This window comes from Corvus cornix, chromosome 20 (genome assembly GCF_000738735.6).
Source record: "Corvus cornix cornix isolate S_Up_H32 chromosome 20, ASM73873v5, whole genome shotgun sequence".
Taxonomy (NCBI): Eukaryota; Metazoa; Chordata; class Aves; order Passeriformes; family Corvidae; genus Corvus; species Corvus cornix.
This window is the reverse complement of record NC_046349.1, coordinates 13,639,097-13,658,568: the sequence shown is the minus strand read 5'-3', so window position 1 is coordinate 13,658,568 and position 19,472 is coordinate 13,639,097. Positions and strand designations below refer to the sequence as shown.

General features: G+C 46.4%; 1 protein-coding gene across 1 annotated transcript in view; it reads right to left on the bottom strand.

Moving 5' to 3' along the window:
• Positions 1-4,071: 4,071 nt before the first annotated feature.
• Positions 4,072-19,472, bottom strand: part of ATP9A (ATPase phospholipid transporting 9A (putative)) — a 49,159-nt gene continuing 33,758 nt past the window's right edge. The window contains 11 exon segments of the mRNA XM_039563367.1: positions 4,072-8,889; positions 10,080-10,283; positions 12,162-12,219; positions 13,466-13,574; positions 14,357-14,421; positions 14,773-14,928; positions 15,677-15,741; positions 16,234-16,378; positions 16,466-16,555; positions 16,808-16,906; positions 18,671-18,841. Coding sequence (XP_039419301.1) covers positions 8,753-8,889; positions 10,080-10,283; positions 12,162-12,219; positions 13,466-13,574; positions 14,357-14,421; positions 14,773-14,928; positions 15,677-15,741; positions 16,234-16,378; positions 16,466-16,555; positions 16,808-16,906; positions 18,671-18,841 — 1,299 coding nt within the window. The 3' untranslated portion in view covers positions 4,072-8,752.

Here is a 19,472-nt window from a genome sequence, read left to right as displayed (position 1 = left end):
ATAAAGAAAGGTTATGACTGTTTTGAAAAGGTGCTTTAGTCCTTTCATATCAGCGCCAGGGCAAAGGAATCTGATATTATATCCTGAACAGAATTTAGAATTCATTACTGGGGCTCTGGCCACACCCGGCAGCTAATCTAGAATTTCACACATTTAATGAACTTCATACTTGAAATATGTGGTCTGTAAAATCTGATTTACACTGTTGTTAAAATAGCTGGTGTTTGAAAGAGAATATATTTTAAACTATGTATTTGTGCACAAAGTTTGTTGTGTTTTTTTCTTTCCAAAAACCCCAAACCCGGTCATTAATTCACCCCAACACGTATAAACCCTTCCCCACAGTGTAATTTCTGCTGCAGTATTTCTTTCAGCACCTCAGATTTACTCCCCACGTTTCTTTAGGAGCCAACTGCATGCAGTTATGCAGAGGGGCAGAGAGCCCCCAGTGCGACCGTAGGCACTTCAGTCCCTAAGTTAACCTGACAGGCCAGCCCGTGATGGAGTGCAGGGTCTGTAATTAGTCCTTACCTGCCACCACCATAAACCTCTGCATTAGGTCAGGCCTTGCCTGGGCCGGACCCTGCAATCCCGGCTCACTGAAGCGTGTCAGCTTTTTATTGGATGTTAACACCTGATATTTCCTGCAGGCTCCGGTTTTACTGAGGGCTTTGTGGCATTCCGTTCTTCAGGGCTGGAAGGGCAGCAGGAGCTGAGGGAAGGACGAGTGGGAGCTCTGTAAATCAGCGCTGGCCCGGGCTCCTGATGGGGAGAGATCACAAGGACGCTGCAGGAAACTGTTGTCACTCACGTGTGAAATACAAGAGGTTTCTTTCTTTTGAAGGCAATTTATGGAGAACACGGCACCTGTAAGAATTAGTTCCACACTTCAGTAATGAGCACTGGCAAGAATTCAACTCGGGCTCGAACAAAACACAAGGATTGTGTGAGGGGGTGGGTGGGTGTTTCTTTACACCAGCCCCGGGTCTTCCACCGAGACACCAATGCTGTGCTCACGTTCCACCTGCTTTGGGAAGGTCCTCGCCTTAGGGGTTAGTGCCGCAAATCGAGATTTCGCTCAGAGAATTTGTTTTCTGGAGTGTCTCTAGGAAAGATCAGGTATTAAAATCTGACAGAGGGAATGCTGATCCTTATAAATGTGCCTTTCATTCCAAACCTTAATCTCGGATTTACAAAGGTGCAGAGGAGTTCTGCCTCTGTGGGCCCCATCCCTTGCCTTTCCCACAGCGTTTTTGAGTGCTGTTTCTCCCCCTGGCAGTGACACCTTTGCTGTTGGAGCAGGAAAATGCTTCAGTGAGACCATTACTGGGCATTTGATCTATTCTTATTTTTAGTAGGAGTCCTGATCAATGGCAATTTGCATCACTTTTTGACAAGTCACGGGTTGGTGACATCTGTACGGAACCAATCTGAGGGGACCTGGTTCAGACCCAGCAGAGGCAGCACAGGACAGGCACAGAAATGCAACACCTCCAGCACAGCTCTTTTGGAGCAGATGTGAAGCACAGGAGTCAATCTGCTGCCTGCCAACAGCACAAGGCCAGGGCATCCCTGTGTCCCAGTGCCACCAAGATGTGCCCCAGGGGACTCCTGAGCTGGCTGAGCACAATCCCTCAGTACAGCCCACTCACCTCCACTCATGCTCTCAATTTATCCTGTGGGTATCTCTACTTTTACCCTGGTAAACAACTTTCTGGATATGGTTAAGCTCCTCAGAGTGTACGTTTAAAATAAAATCTGTTTCACATAAAAGGACAAATGAGAATGACTATTACCCCCATCTTTACTGCGTTAAATTCTTTTGCACAGATTGTTCTTGTTACTACTCCTTTCTGAGAGCGAATCTGAAGCGCAGACAACATTCTGCCTTACGTGGACAATTCCAGCCAGCCAAGAGCGGGAGGCTTTAAAGTGGGAACACAGAGATTTTTAAAGCCCTTTTTTGTAACCCGCTCAGGTCTTGGGCCACAAAGGGAGGAACAGCAGCCGAGGGAAGGACATTCTTCTCAAGGCCAGATCCTGCAAGAGGCTCATCACCTCTAACTTCAGTTACAGCAGCAAAATTCCAGAGATCCACCACGTAGCCTAGAGAGCCCCACAGCATCCAGAGAGTTTTAAGGCCAGCAAATGCTCATGGCCTAAGGAAGCCACAGCATCAGCTTTGAAACTGCCCTTGAACAGGTGCTGGAGCAGCACTGGTGCTGTTGGTAAGTGCTGGCACACTCCAGGTTTCCCCTGATTTCCTGTGCAGTTGCAGTGGTGCCTTTCCTGCTGCTCCCACTCGGAGTCTCACAGCTCCCACAGGCTCCCACGTGTAACATTTATCACAGATGTGATTGGGATCTGCGGTTCCAGGTGGGAGACAGAAGAATCCACTGGAATGTTTGGATTGGGGTTTATCAACTCCCAATCGGAAGGACAGGTTTTTAAAGCCTGCAATCACACTCCTCATTTAAAACCAGACATCTGAATACTCTGTGGAAGAAGGAACTTTCCTGTAGGATTGACTCCCATGTTTAAGGTGCTGAGAAAGTCTAATCATCAAAACAAAAATATTTTTCTGCTTTCTGTGCTCTGCCTGCAGGGCCAGCCCAGACCACTGGTTCACTCTGGCCCCATCTCCTACCTGGGAAAGAGGAACGGGAGCAGTTCCCCCCATCTAGTGAAGATTTAAGACAAAATTTAATGCCACAGCAGTGCAGGGGAGAAGAGGCAGTGCAGGTGTCGTGACTTGAGCCATCAGAAGGTGAAGACAGAGCAGGTCTCCGAGGTTTTCCTCTCTCCAATGGTTTATGGTGCAGGGAAGCCTCCACAGCTCCGTCAGGCTCAGGGCCAGAGCGAGACACCCAATTACAGCCAGCACCTCCTCTTTCTTCTCATAAAAAAGGAAAAACAAAGACACACCAGTGCATGATACAACCACAATTTGAAAAACAAGGCCACTGGCATTCCTTGGTAAAGCCTAGACTGAAAACTTACCCCAGGATGCATGATCTTCCAAAAATCTGCCAGCCCCTGCAGTGTTCAAACTTCTTGCATGACCACAGCCACATGAAGAATGAAATGAAACCCCATGGAAATCTTTGACATTTCTACTATTATGCAATGTTTGGGTTAAAAAAAAATTACTGAAATTCTCCTTCCCTTCCAGAGTGAGTTTAGAAAAACTATTTCTAGCTTTTTTTAATTACACATTTCACCATTAAAAAGAAACTGTCCATAAATTAAAGGAACCACTAACCAGGGCTTATGTAACTCATTTAGAGTGGGAAATTGGTAACACTTGGGAGCAAAGTCTGTTCCTGTGATTTCTGGAGTCTACACCATTCATTTGATGTGTGCAAACATCACAAAAATGCTTTATTTAATATTTGCATAGACTATGCCAAAAAGAAGTCAAGTCATTGAAAAGGGCATCCGTGTCCTATAGAATCCAAAAGAAACTCCCATAGATGTTCACTGATCCGAGGGATAGTTTATCTCCGCTTTCATTAAACAGTCTCCCAAGTCAGAGATTTGCTTTATCCAACTGCATGTTAAATTTTTTTTCTTTTAGGAGTGTTTATGGCTCTATTACATTTTTGGTAGAAAATTGCTGTACTGTGTTTGTACTCAACATGATTGACGTTTCCCCTGTGGAGAATGCTCAGTGTTAGACCCTGCCTCTCCCCCCGTTTCTGCCCCCTGGCCCTGGGACTGCTCTCATGCCGAGCCACTCACTGAATCAAATGTCCAAGGGATGAGAACATTCCCAAAATAGCTGTTCCTAATGCTGTTGCATCACTGCTCATCCCAGGGCAGGATATATCTGTGTTCCAGTGAAAGATCCCCTCCTCACTGCCAGCAGTGGCTGCCAGCAGCAGTGACCATCCCCGTTAACACCAAAACCGCTTCTACAAAGAATTTAGGGAAGCAGCTCTGATCCTTCCTTGGATGTGCATTTCCCATGCACAGGCTAAGGACCCACAGTACAGCTTCCCCACATCCTGGCAATTCCCAGCCCAGCTGGGACTGATCGTGCCTGCACTAACCAGGTGCATCATACAGGGATGAAGTAAAGAAGTTGCATAAAATTTATTTTTTCCACCTTGTTTTACAACATTCCCTTTTCAGTTCTTACACATCTGCGACATGTAACTCCACAGAACAATAAATAATTGGCATTCATGTTTCTTTTGACTCAGGAGTATTTACAGGTTGTTTAGCTGGATGACAGGTACAAAACATCAGCATCACAGTAAATACCATTTTGACACCAGAATCCATTTGCCCATTAAAAATTAAATTAACTTAACATTGATTTAAAAAACAATTTTAACAATTAAAAATGTTCTCAAAGGCATATCAGTACACAAGTTGTCATAGGCAGTAGTAATGGACCATATTGGCAAAGCTGTGAACCACAGGATTTCATGCAAATCATAGAGTTTAACACTTATGAAATAACTAATAATAAATAAGGAGCCCCTCCAGTGGGCACTGGACTGGCCCCAGACGCTCTGGGATGAGCCCAATGCCACCGGAACAGCTCGGGACACTGAGCTGCACATGGTAGGGGTTCACATCCCTGGGTCAGAGCCCTGCTTGTGCAAGCCAGGGGGTTGTGGTGCAGCAGAGGCTGCAGCAGCTTTCTTACATATAAACCCCAAAGGGAAGCTTTAGGGATTCCCCCTCTGACCTGGGGCTCCCTGCCAAACCCAGCTCAACTCCAGCACAACTTCCCTCGGCAGCTCCAGAGGCCGAGGCTGTCCCGGGGTTTGGCTGGGACAGCTCAGGGAGCACAGAAAACACCTCTGGTGCTGCCCAGCCACAACTGCAGCTCCCAGCACAGAGCTCTCACCCCGAGGGGACACCAGGGATGTCCCTGACCACCCCTCAGCCAGGTCTGATCAGACCCTGCACAGACTGAAGCTGCTGCTGTTGAACACAACGTTGGGTTTCCACTGCACCACGAGCTGAGCAAAACAATTGTGTGCACAGATGAACAGGAAAAGCTCTGTGGAGGGGGCACATCCAGAGTTAAGGAGATAGAGAGGGCTGTGACACAGCTGGAGTTCCTGCAGAGGTGCAAGAAGAGAACAGTGTGTGCCACAGAACCTCGCCCTGAAGCAGCTCAGCACGGAGTGTTGGCAGCCACAGGAAGCAGGAGCACAGTGGGACTCACACTGGGACCCAGGAGCAGCACCTGGGGAAGCAGGAGCACAGTGGGACTCACACTGGGACCCAGGAGCAGCACCTGGAGCCGTCCCAAAGCACACAAGTCACGCATGACCTGCTACAGCACAGAACCCACACACATAAAGGAACAGGAGGAACACTAAGGCCACAAACAAGATACAACACAGAAGAAGAAAACAATGCTTCACTCCCCAAAAGTACAAATTATGAGCATACTAGAGGAAAAGATGAAATTTCCAGCAGATAATCCATTTATTTTAATGTACAGTAAATATGAACACATTAATTAAATTTTGCTTTTAAAAACATTTTTAAATAACTTAAGAGAAATGGATTGCAAACATAAAGTGCTAAACTTGAACAACAGAAGTATTCCTCTTTCCTGCTGTTTGTTAGATGGCAGTTTTTTAGTCTCTGACTGCTTTGAAAAAATGTAGTGTATATCCAGGCAGAAATTACTTCCTGGATTTACTACCTTGTGCAAAAACACGAGCTGCAAAGAACATAATCCACACCCCAAAACACAGCTACAGATCACTATCAACTCTACTCAATATGTTACTAAACTTATGATTCAATAAATATAAATGAAATCATAGTTCACTCCCTTTCTTGGTGTATGCTAATAGTTTGCAAATATGGTCCACTCAGTGTAAACTGTATTGACTTGAGGAAACAGTGAATTCTACCATATATATGTCTCAAATATTTACACACAGTAGCTTGGCACTGTTGCAGGACATTGAACTACCAACACACAGGAGAGAGGGACAGGGCTGGGCACCAGAGCCCAGAGGGACTGGGGGGCTCAGTCACCACCGGGGGCCAAAAGAATTCTTGGTTCTTGTACTTAAACCTACTGAAAGCAGATTAGATTGGATATTGGGATGAAATTCCTTCCTGGGAGGGTGGGGAGGCCCTGGCACAGGGTGCCCAGAGCAGCTGGGGCTGCCCCTGGATCCCTGGCAGTGCCCAAGGCCAGGTTGGACATTGGGGCTTGGAGCAGCCTGGGACAGTGGGAGGTGTCCCTGCCATGGCAGGGGTGGCACTGGGTGGCCTTTGAGGTTCCTCCCAACCCAAATCATTCCATGATCCTATGAAATGCTGCCTGGGGACTCCAGAACAGTGGCATGGCCGACACTCCAGTCATGATGAAGACAATATTAAGGATCTTTCTGGCAAAACAGCATAATTCACAAAAGGCTGTGAGCCCCAGACAGGCTGTTCAGGGACTGCTTTTCCTCCACAAGACAAATCTCTGGACTTTCACAGCCTTGTTCAACATGTCAAATAAGTAGAAATGTATATTAATACTACTTTTAGGAAAAAAAAAAAATAAAACATAAGGAAAGAACCAGATTTTCAAACCATTATGACAAGGTGAATATTGAGAATTAGCTTCCCTTAGCCAGCAGGGTGTTTCTGTAGGCAGTTGCTCCATACCAGGGCTTCAGACCCAAGCCTATCAGAAAACTGGCACAAAATAAAACCCGTGAGTAAAAGAGTGTTTGCTGCCCTTATTCCTGAAGGATTTTGAAACCTTATTTTCTAAATCAAGAGGGTTTCCACCACATGAAACAACAAGGTCACATGGCCTTGCACCTTCCTCTCACCCCAAGCCACAGGTGGTACAAAGCACATCCAATTTTTCTCTAAACTTCTGGAACTTGCTCCCCCATCCCTTTGATATTTATTCACGGGAACTGAGAGCAAGGAAGGCAGGTCAGGTTGTGCAAAACATTCCCTGGAGCAACTGCCACACACTGACCACACGAGGCACAGCCACCTTAAGAGGTGAAAATTCAGGACACAGCACTGTGGGCCAACACAGGCTCTTTTAAAACGACTCTCCCATTTTCCATGGATTTTCACATCAGACCTTCTGTGCTGTTTGCCGCAGGAACTCCTGCAGCAATGGCAGCAGGAGCTGGCAGCCCTTTCAAGAGCTTCAGCATGGCACAGAGATGACCCAGGAGCTTCTGCACCTTGCCAATGTGGTGGACCTGACCTGGAAGGGCTTCCTTGAGATTGGAGAAGGGAGCTCAGGCTCTGCTTTGGGACAGCAGAAGTGAGCTCAGGCTCTGCTTTGGGACAGGGGCTCGGGCTCTGGGCTCTTTTCCTCCTGTGCAGCCAAGGAACAACGGCGCCAAGCAGTGCCAGCTCCGCCTGTGGTTTCTCTGATGTGGGAAGAAGACAGCAAGCAACTAATTTAGCACAGACTAAAGAGCCTTTAGACAAGGATGGCTGCCACTAAAAGCTCATCCGTGTTTGATGCATCAACCCAACTCTAAAAGATCCCTGTAAGTCTCTGTCCTTCTGCTGAGAAGCCCAAGCACATGTTGCTCTCCTCATGATATTATAATGTGGACCAAAGTTTACTATAACAACAGAACTCATTGAGTTTAATTTCTGAAAATTCAAACTGCAGAAATTTGCTCTGCACACGAGCCTAGTGCCTTTGTACGAACCCATTCCTGGGATTCGGGCTTGGTTTTTAGAGCAGAGCAAGTGCAAGGTTCCAAAAACTGCCTCTCTGCAGAGAGCATGTCATTAAAACATCCACCTAGGAGTGCCTCTGCTTATTTGCAGCTCATCCTCACAGTTTCACACTAACAGGAAACAGATTTCATGGAGCTGTGAGGAGTAGCAGCTCTGTGACCTCTCCTTTCAGTCTCCAAGGATTCAAGACACGTCTGCCACATTGTCTGCAGAACAGTACGAGTCTCTTCTCACGTTGTTGACACATTTCAAGGATGATCAACTGCAAAGTTCTGTTCCAAAGAGGATTTGCTTTAGTTTAGATAATTTTCTCCTACCCAAATAAATACAGAGTAAAACTATTGTATCACAGGCTCCTTTTAACAGGAAGCACAACAGCTAAACAAAACCGAATTCTCTCGTTTAGAACTACCACTTCTCTGTCTTTATCAATGGCTGGATACCTCCAAAATCACTGGGGTGACCACATTTCAACGGAAGGAAAATCTCAGACACGCTCAGATTCTCCAGTGTGTGTAGATCCGACAGGCTGGAGCCCCATTATGGAAACAACATGCCATAAATCAGGAATCAGCTGTCAGCAGTGTAGTGCATCACCTACATTAAGGGATTTCCAAGATGTAAAAAGAATGTAACTACTTGAATCAAAAAGACAAATAACACAAAAAAAGGTAACACAATGCAAAGAACAGTGCAGACACTTTAAAAATTCACTTTAAATTGTCAAATGTAAATCCCAAGGTCAGGTAGCAGCTTCCAGAGGCTTTGAACCATGCAAGAGAAACCCATTGCCATCGCAGTTCCATGCATTTGACCCCAGTTAGTGGAACAAAAGTGACAAGAACCGGATGAGCTAAGAGCCTCCACCCTCCAAACGCTCCCTTTTCGTGTTAGGTTCCTGCTCAGGGCAGTTTGGAAGTCTCTCACTACAGCAGCAGGTAACAGAGACACCACGGGGTCCTGGCGCAGGTACGGGACGTGCTCGTTGTGGCGACAGCTGGGGGTTTGTCTCTGGGCCGGGGGCAATGTCTGTCTCTGTGTGCAAGGAGCAGCCCTAGGACGTGAGCTTCGAGTAGCTGGGGGGAGAAAACCTCCGTCTCAGGTACTTGAGGACGTAGAGGGGCAGGCAGCTCACCAGGGTGATGACAGTGACCTTCCACAGGAACGACAGGGTGGCAATGAAGTAAACATCTGTGTGGAGAAATGAGCACAGAGTCAAAAACATGGGGAGGACCTTCTGGGAAGGGGTGCAGAAAAGCAGCTCAATCTACCAGTGCTTCCTTCTGCCCATGGCACGGGGTTGGAACTGGATCATCTTTAAGGTCCCTTCCAACCCAGGCCATTCTATGATTTTACAATTCTTAAAACTGCCCCACCTCCATATTCAAGTTCAAAGCAAAGATACCTGGCTCCTCACTCCTCTGCCCCTCTCTTCGCCAGAAGATGCAGATGTGCCGTGCAGGGGGGTGTGAGGAATGTGACTTGTCACAGGTAACTGCCCTCCCAAACCCCAGCTGACACAGGGATATCCTCCTGGCACTGCCAAGCACTGCATGTCCTCCCACTCTGGGAGCTGCCAAGCACTGCATGTCCTCCCACTCTGGGAGCTGCCTCTGCTGCTTGGCTGAGCCCAGCAAACACAGCTCTTGACTCAGAACACCTCAGAATCTTTACAAAAAGAGTAGAAGCATCATTCAAAATGGATCTGGTATAACCACATGCAAGACAGATCGATCCAGCCATGGGGAAGTTATCCCTGTTGTCTTCAGTTAGGAAAGAGCTTTATGGAAGAAGTAGTGACATCTTGTGGTTCCTGCACGAACACTGGAGCAAGCCCATGGGTCTGATATTTGCAACGTGACAGTTACTGGGGGAATCTGGAATTCCTCACCCTTTTCCCTCTAGCCAGGGAGTAGGATTAGTTCTGCTGCAGGCAACTAAAATACCACCACCAACCAAACCCATAAGAGAATGGTCCCAATGAACAGATAAAATACGGGAAGTTTTCGGAGGCAGCTCCTTCACCCAGTTTAAAAACAGTTCGCTGTTTTCAATCCAACAGCAGAGACTTCAATCTTTAATCTCAAATTCCCATATGGAAATAAAGGCCACTGCTACATGAGAGAGCTGACACGTGCTGGAGCTCAAAGCATGGATGAGATTCCCAGCACAGTCTGCTGACCACCTTGACCTTCTCTAGCATTTTGCTATGGGAAGGAACCATAAAGTATCTTCCAAGTGCCTTCGAATCACACAGAGCTTACTCTGGTACCGCTGTCACTGTGCCTGTTGCTGGCTCTACCAGCTGTCTTTTGCTCAATTCAGCTCTTTGCAGTTAGCATCCAGACCATGAACTGACTGAGGAGAGCATCCACCCTTACCAATAAACTCGTGCAAGAAGACCAGGGAAGCGATGTAGCAGGAGAGGCTGAGCAGCTCAGCCACGATCATGAGCCAGTGCCACGTCTGGATTGTCAGTGCCACCATCAGCAACTCGGTGAGAATCAGCGACGTGAAGGAAATGGCAACAATGTGCACAAATTCGGATTCAAAGAGGAGGAGTGCTCCATACATGATGATGCTACCTGCAAGGGAATGGAACTATTTGAGTCAAGCACCAGGCTCAGCTCTAAAACCCACACTTAGGTCTTGGAAAGGCTGAAACAATCCTGTCTTGAGGCTGTTTTTCATGAAACCTGATGAATGTAACAACAACGAATCAGTTACTATTTAGGAGACAGAACTGATGAGAAGACAGGGAAAAGTTACAACAGAGGTACCCAAGGTTTTCTAACAGTCTATCATATTCATGGACACATGCAGATAGGAAATTAATACATGCTGTTTTGGCAACTGGAGATCTCTAACATCATGAAACTCTATCCTCCCAGAAAAGCACTTGGTCACTAGTCAGAAGCTAAAAGATATCAAATTCTTCTATATCCTACTGCACTGCCTTGGTGCCAAGAGGCAGCAAAGTGTTGAAAAGCTCAGTGGATGCAAGTGAGCCTCAGTTTGCACTGCCTGGGCTGAGATCTCTCCCCTTCACACCTCCCCCTAAGAGAATCCCATTAAAGCTGTGCTAACGAGGCATTGTTTGTGCTCCTATCCTGGCTGGCCAGGGCTCGCTCCAGGCCACCTGCACAAATAACTCATGTGAGCAGCATGAGTAATCCACACCAACATCCATCACCCAGGCTGCCTCCGGAAGGGAAAACCTGTGAGGGAACAGAGCTCGAGCCACAGAGTTCAAATCCAGCTGTGAACTTTCCAAACTTTGGGACTGCTCAAGTTTTGGTCGGGCTCATCTCTGCTAGCAACTGGCCCCGTTGTTTGGCCGCTGTTTGCTGGTTATTGAGCACATCACTGGTGAAGTCACTTTAACCAAACCCTGTAACCAGAGAGTGCTCTTAGCTCAAGGAGGAATCTTTCCCCCCATGCATCACCCTCTGGCTGCAGCTTTCCACCACTTGGGAGTGTTCTACCCGTGCCTTGGCTTTGCCATTGTGATACACGGCATCCCAAGCCCTTGATCCCTGTTGTAGGACTCCTGTGATAGATTTCAGAAAATGAAGGTAACAGAGATTTGTTACCTTCATTTGTAACACTCCTTAGATTCACTCCCTGCTGAGGATGGCAACATCAGTTAAATCCATAAGAATTACCTGCTTATTTTGACCCATTATTCTAACTTGTATAGATAAGGGAGTTTTGGAAAACAAGAAATATTGCCACTTCAGCTTTTAGCTCCACATTATTGACCTGTTTTCCACAATTCCCTGATTAACGCTCAGAGAGAGTATTTGAGTTTGAGGGTACTTGATTAAAAAAACGACAAAATGAAAGAAAAGACCTTCTTAGATACATACCCAAATTACTACATCCACTGTTGAAAATGCATTGTAATTGAGGCATTTACTTAATTGCTGAGCAGCCTAATTAGAGTGTATGGGATATGATCAAGAACCTGAGCTCGACTCCGACCCTGCATTACAGATGGCTGTGAAGCAACCAGAACTATTGCCACTTCCATTTCTGGATAAAATACAGAAGGCTACAGATGCTGCATTTTCCATGTGGACAAAAACCTGCAAAATCTCTAGATTGGAGAACTTTTTCCAAAAGAAGGGGAGAGTCATGAGCTCTGCTTTACAGATGGGGCAACTACAGCACTGCAAGGAACTTGCACTAAATTACAGTGCATGGCTCTGATGGGAAGAGGCACAATGGTTTGAATTCTACATCACAGGGTTGACCAATTACTGCCAATATTTGGTTTCAGATAATTTTTTCCTTTGGTAATGCTACTGACATTTTCCCAGACAAAAAATATATATATTCATCACCACAAGGATACTTTGGGAAATTCATTTCATGCCTTACTTAGCTTCCTGCAATACAGAAACTTAGACAGTCACACACACACAAACATCTAAAGGCACAAGCAGAAGTTGATTTCTTACCTTGATAAATGCTTATCAAGACCCAGATTAAAAATGTTTTGTATGACAATGGTCGTCCCTGGGTGGGGGGAAAAAAAAGACAAAGGGTTTTCTTTTATGAAAATTCACTTACTGATCAACTTAGAAATTAATAAGAGAATTGGAAAGTGCTTTGGAAAAATAATTAAATAAAACAAATCAAACAACTCTGAGGCAGTGGCCCCTTTATTCTCATTTTTCTGGGTGCTCGAAGGGACTGTGGAAGCTCAGGGCTCCTACAGCACAGCCTGGTCCTCACTGCACACACAATTAATTCAGTGCAAAGATGTCTCAGGAGTTTAGTCACCAAACTGTGAAATATAAGATGTGCGTACACACATATATGTGAATACATTAATATTGTATTTCTAGACACACACACAAATCACCTTCATACTGAAGGCAGATAGATTTTAAAAAACCATCTCCAGCCAACACAGCCATACCAGCACAAAACCCCCTATGTTTAGACCAGGCCTAAGGATGGTTGAAGAATTAGTGGTTTATGACATAAGAGACAACATACAAGTGAAACCAGATGGAGGCTTATTGAGGCTCTGGAAAAACAGGCTGTGCTTCTGAGAGTATCTGTTAAACAGGAATCCTTGAGGGAAAGAATCTGGTGAAGACTCAGTCCACCCTTTCCTTCAATTAAGAAAGATGTTCCCAGGCTGCATACCCCAGTTACTCAAAACATTTTCCAGGGAGGAAGAAAAAAAATTACAAAGGAACCTAAGACAAGATTTACCTTCCTGGTATTTCTATGGTAAACATAAAATAAAGTTCTCTTTGTCTAAGGAGAAGGACCTGACTTAGATGCTAAAGCTACAAAAATGGCACAGCAAGCAAACCTTTAGATCATGCTCAAGTCAAATTTCTACTGAAGAAACTCTGGGATAACCTCCTGCCTCCATCAAATGAGCATATCCCTTCTCCTCTTCCCTTTTCTGGCGTCAGGACAGTGCCAAATCCCCAACAGTTTCTCTTTTCCCTTTATTATGGAACAAATTGGTAATATTAAATCCCTAGAATTTCCCACAGAATGGAACTTCTACTTCCCCAGCCGTTTCTAATAAATTGCAGTTCATGTAGCATTCAATAAGCAACTCTCAGGAATTCTGCTTCTATCTGTTAATTCACATTTGACTTTAACAGAATTTTGCTTGAAAATGCCTGATAAAGTTCTGGATCTCCTGACAATGTATGTGACTTTACACATTTACAGTTTCAGATCAAGATGAGGATCTTGCCTTAAACCAAAACACACAAACAAAAGTCTCCCACACCTTAAGAAGATCTTTGTAGAGCTCTGGGTACAACATTGCAACTTCAGATTTCACATCCTTGTCCAGGACAAGAGAAAACACGGGGAACATGGTGTAAATTGTGGAGTACCTGGAAGGAAGGCAGAAGACCAGTAAATTATTTCAGGTGGAGATGAACAAACAAATGCCAGGCTCCAGAAATTTACGTGCTAAATAATGCACACATTATAAAAACTTGCAAAGGGAACACAGCAAAGTTTTGCAGGTAGGATAAAACCATCAGGCTGGCTTTTTGAGTGACTTTTGATCAGGAACACTCAAACACAGGTGACTGGTTCAAGTATTGCAGTGGGTTATTAATGGAGCCAAGGACTGACCTGTGCCCATCCCAAAGTCTGCTCTAGAGCTCAGGTTTGATTCTGTTTGCATCAGAAGGGAATGGAGATGAATTTGCTGGTTTTTTTAAATTATGTACTCAAAAGTGTAAGAAGTCATAGAGGGATTACAGCTGCAATGCCCTGTTTTAGACAGGTTTTGGACAGGAACTGACTCCTCCTATTGTAGAGGTTGGGTTGTCTCTCTCCCTGACACTGCCAGGAGCAGGGCACTGCCTCTCACTGCTGTGCAGACACCAGCCCAGCACAACTGTCCCTCTGCTTTTACTGGGATCAAAGGAACATTCCTGGAGGATGGGCTGCTTCACAAATGTGACAAACCATCCTGCTGGAAAGGTTTCTAGAAGTGTCTGCACTGAGTGCTCAGAGCAGAGGAGCACGAAGGGGACAAGGCTCACACCCATCCCCTGAAGCAGCCGTAACAGAGTGGGGATGTGCATGGCTTGCATGTTAATCAGCCCAGAAGTGTTCATTGTGCAGAGGCTTTCCTCATTACCAGTAAAAAGTGACCTCTTACCCAATGATGAGGAAGCCTTGGTAGAGAGGAACCGAAGCAAAGTAAAATACTGATGAGAAAACAGCCTAGAAAAGAAATGAGCTTTTTAGGCACTAAGAAACCGCAGTAAAAGTACAGCTTAAAAATACACTCTGCTCAAACTGCAACATTCTTGCAGTGGGTTCTCCAAATTCCTGAAATGAAGACAGACTAATGGAATATCAACCCTTTCTATTCCTTTGGAGCAGCTGCTGGTATTTGTCCAATACCATGAACTTTCTCGTGTGTTTTCATATAGAAGTAACATCCTCAAGTCCCAACCCATGAAAATTCTCAGGACAAGAAATGATGGCATCCAAAATGAGACACAGGACCTTTCCTTTAGGATTTGGCTTCTCCACCTCTCTTTGGAAACCCCCTCCTGGCAGCCCCTTTACCTGCATGGTGCTGATGCAGAGGCTCCTGTGGATCACAAACTGGCTGAGGGCTGCAGACCTCTTGTAGCTGTTCCTTCCATGGACCATGAGCAAACGACCCAGGTGCTTGAACTGAGTGATGGAGAAATCGGCTGCCAGCGATGCCTGCTTCCCTTCCTGGGAACAAGAGCAAGGAAGAGCACAGTGAGATCACTTCAGTACTGGAAACAAAGAATATCATGTTATTATTGAATTATCACTGACAGAATTTCCAGGAATATTTGCAATATGTTAGGTGAGGGAGAGTATTGCCTCAGCACTTCTCCTTCCACTGTAGATTTTAAGCAAAGAGCAAAAATATGAGGAGAATTTCCATTTGAACCTTGGCCTCCAATTCTAAGCAACCTCTGGATTCTGATTCACCACACACGTTAACATGACACTCCTATCAAAGTGCTGAACACAAATTCTGTGTCTCAAAAGTTCACTCAACTTTGGCTCACTGCAAGCAGAGTCTGTCTGCTGCTGCCAATCCAGCCCTGCAGCTCCACACAGCTCCATGTGCAGGAATCAGAGTTCCAACCCAAATTTTGTTTTGCAAACTAACATGAACAGTATTTAATTGTGCACGGAGGGTATATCTTATCAGTGTAATTATAACTCCAGCATCTGGAGCATCTAAAACCCCCCAAACTAACATGAGGGTCCAAATTCAGGGATTCTGCCAAGAACCAAATAACGAATTTGAACTCCCTTTAACAGTAGTCTCCTTTATAGCCAAATTATTTCTCACGATAGGGCTACCGGTCTGATGATGATTCTTGTGGGAGCTTGTTCCCTTTCTTGCACAAATTTCTGAGGATTCATTTAAGAGTTGCTTGAAAACTGGCCACAGAAATTCTCATGAAACATGAGGTAATCTCACCTTTCCTTCAACTCCAACACCACAGTCAGCCTCCTGAATCATGCTAACATCATTCCCTCCATCACCTGCAGGGCAGAGCACAAACAAAACTGGGAGTTAAGCAACAGGGGCAATCTGCAACCCCACCAAAGTCATCTGCACCACACGGTAATATTACAAGAAACGCTTAACCCAATCAACAAGAGCAAGAGTTTAAATAGAAATCATGAATTTACGTTCTTAAGTTTGTTTCAATAGACAGGTCAGTGATTGATTTATCTCGCTTGTAGGTGGTACCATTATATCTACAATGCTGAAACAAAGCTCTCAGATTAACAGTGGCACTTCACCTGGTCAGGTTCAAGCTCTGTTTTGCAAAGATGCCACCTGAAAGGGTTATGAGGAGTTTGGCACTGAATTTCCACGTGCAAAATTTCATCTTCGCAATCGTCCCAAAAAACCACCACTCCCTAAATCAGCATTTCCAGGTGCTATGAGATGATGTGAGACTGTTCCTCTAAAAGAAGAAATCGCAGGTGCCATCCTGCGTGGTCACCTCTCCCCAGCTGGTCACTTACCCACGGCACAGGTGAGTTTGCCCGTCCTCTCCTGGAGCAGCCTCACGATCTGGGCTTTCTGGGTGGGGGCGCAGCGGCAGCACACGACAGCGGGGCACTGGCACGCCAGCTCCATGAACTCATACTCGTAGTACTTCAGGCACACCTGATTGACACACAGCACACACCTGATTGACAGCCTGCTCTCTGGGCAGGAGGGTTTCTCCAGCCCAGGCTCTGGGGCTGTCCCTACCTCCAGCGAGTCCCCCGAGATGACCAGGGCGCAGTCGTGCTTGCGGCGGAAGGCGTTCAGCTCCAGGTGGGCTTCTCCTCGGTTTGTCACCTGGGGGAGGATGGAAGTGAGCAAGGTGTGCTTCACTGGGGTGACAGAACAACAGAGAGTCCCGGGGGAGCAAAGGTAACACGGCCAGGAAACTGAGTTAGGGCATGCAGTCACAGAAACAAAAACTTGGGGTAGGGTAGAAAGCTGGGTCAAAAGAATAAAAATATCCTGCTGGAAAACAGCTGTGATCTCACACCCCTCCTGTCCCAGAGTGTGGGCCCCCTGAGAGAGGGGTCTGTGGGTGTTACTCACTAGTCTGAATATATGGATGTCCTGTGTCCGTGTCACCAGATGCGCGTTCTTGGCTGTACACGTGGCTGTCTCCAGCTTATCCCCTGTCAGCATCCACACCTAAAATCCAAACACTTCACGTATTAAATAAAGCTTAACAGCCACGTCTGCAGGACCTCTGCAAGTACCACCTGCCACTTCAGGCTTATAAAAGGACTGTTAAAACACACATACAAATTATTCTTCTAAAAAACCCCTACTTTAAAACACACAAGAAAATTCTCACATGTGAAAGAAAGCAAAGCTCTTAAAGAGGCTGAGACACAAAGGAAGTTACAAACACCGTGTAACATTTTTCCCACCTGCAATATTTCAAGATTCTGCTGATAAACCCACAAAATGCAAGCTAAAAAAATGTGTATTTGTGTGTTAACGTGTCCCTCCCCAGCCATTTCTCAGCCGGGCCCTGCTGCAGAAAGATCCCTCCTGGCCCAGCCAGAAATGTGGATGATGCAACTGGGGTTAGCTCAGTGCTGATGTGTACGTCTGGAACACACTAACTTGGTTGAGGGGTTTTTTTTAGATTTTTTTTTTTTTTAAACCTACACTGCTCCTTTTATTTAGTGCTGGTGAGGGGAGGGAGTTGGAAAGCAATGTCAGCAGCAATGGCTGGGAATTCCTTCTCCAGTGTAAATATATCACAGTGAGTTTGGTTTTTTCCACTGGTGATTTTATTCTTTCAAGACACTGCCCAAGAATATTTAATGAAAAATACAAAAACCTCAAGAAAAATCCCAAAACATCAACAAAAAAAAAAACCCACATAAAGACTCAATTATTTGTTTGATATTCTGAGGTTGGAAAGAGATTTGATCTTAACAAGATGGTCTCTGTCATGAATTGCGAGACCCCCTTCCCTCTGGATTTACTGCTCATGTGCAGTGCCCTGATGAACACTGCAGTGCAAGGAGTGCTCAGCACATCCCACACCAGCTCCAGCCAAGGTGGGGAGAAAGGAAAGAAGGAAACCCCTTTGGAGTGCTGGGCCAGGACTACAACATCACTAAGGAACTCTGATTCCCCTGGTCTTACTTCTCTGCTGTAGCCTCTGCTGTTTACAGGGATGGCTCCAAAAAGAAGCACTTTTGGAAGTTTGTCCCAAGCCTTGAATTTCACTTCCTACCTAACCCCCAAACACACAGCCCTGATTTGTATTGACAGCAGGGCTTCAGATTTTTGCTCACTTTGCGACTTAAAGCAGAGAAACCACAACCAGGACCTTTCACCTACTTTTCTTACCCAAATCTGAATGTTTAATCCATTTTTTTCCCTTTTGCAAGGCTGACAAAGTTTTCAGAGAGAGAACCTATGCAGGCACCACAGCAGCTCCCTCACTGCTGAGCACAGCTAAGGCTGTAGGTGTGGAGTCAGAGATGCCGGAGCCCAGAAAGCTGGAAAAAACCCATCCAGTCCCTGATTCTCTTGGCTCAGACTCCCCTCTAGTGGCTACTGAAAACGTGGATATCCACAGCTTCAAGCCCAGCACGGGGTTCAGGCACCACAAAGCAAACACATCCAAACCTGCCTTGTTTCATGCAACTCCCCGAAAGAAGAATTGCCCCAAAAGCTCCTGTTGCACCCCCCTTGTGCCCCCAGAGAAAGATTCCTTTCTCTGCAGGAGGAGCCAGGGTGTGTGAGGGGATGAAACGCACAAGAGGTGACTCATGTGTTACCATTTACTCCTTGCAGCATGTTCTGTTCCCAAAGCAATGGTTAAAGGCCCAACAGGGCCCCCAGCTCCCTTAATTTCCTGCCCGTGCGACAGTGCCACGCACTCCAGAGGGTCTCAGGGTTGCTGCTGGAGCACCCCTGGGCTAGGCAGACCTTGATGCCAGCGTTCCTCAGCGTCTCCAGCGTGGGCCTGACGTCTGTCTGCAGCTGATCCTCCACCCCAGTGAGACACAGCAGCTCCATCTCCATCTCCAGGCTCTCAATGACCGTGGCAACCTTGAGGGAGCGGTCGTGCACGCTCAGCTTGGCCTGGACGTAGCGTGCCTGGGGACAGACAGCACGGTCAGCCTGCCTTTGGGGCACACAGGGCTGACCAGATCCAGGGTGAAGCAGTTAACCTCCCTCTGTGGCCTTCCACCTGGTCTAGGGAGAGGTGGCCCTGTGCACAGCCTGGAAACACAGAGTCTTTAAGGTCCCTGCCAACCCAGGCCACTCTGTGATCCCATGATTAGAGATGGAACCTGTAAGGGCTGGTGAACACGAGGTGCCTGTCACAGAGTAAGGTGGAAAGTGCTTCAGGGGGTTGTTGCTGCTGCTGGTGGGCAGGACAGGGCACAGCATGACCTTGGGTACACAAAGGCAGCTGCTGGAGTGGCACCTGCAGAGAGCCTGCAAGCAGCTCCCTCCCACCACAGGCAACACTTCTAGAAACAATGGCACCAGAGAATCCTGATCAGCTCCACTACCACATCTCTGCATCAACTGAACAGTTCCCCTTCCCATTCTGCCTGCCTGGCTAAGCCAGTCAGTGCCCTGGGGAAGAGACCCAAACCCCACACGTGGAGCCCGTGTTTCCAGGGAGCTGTCTGGGTTGTATTCTGGTTGTTTGCAGCTTCCCTGGATGTCAGAATGCAACAATGGAAATTAAAAGCCAACACATTTCCCAAACTTGTTT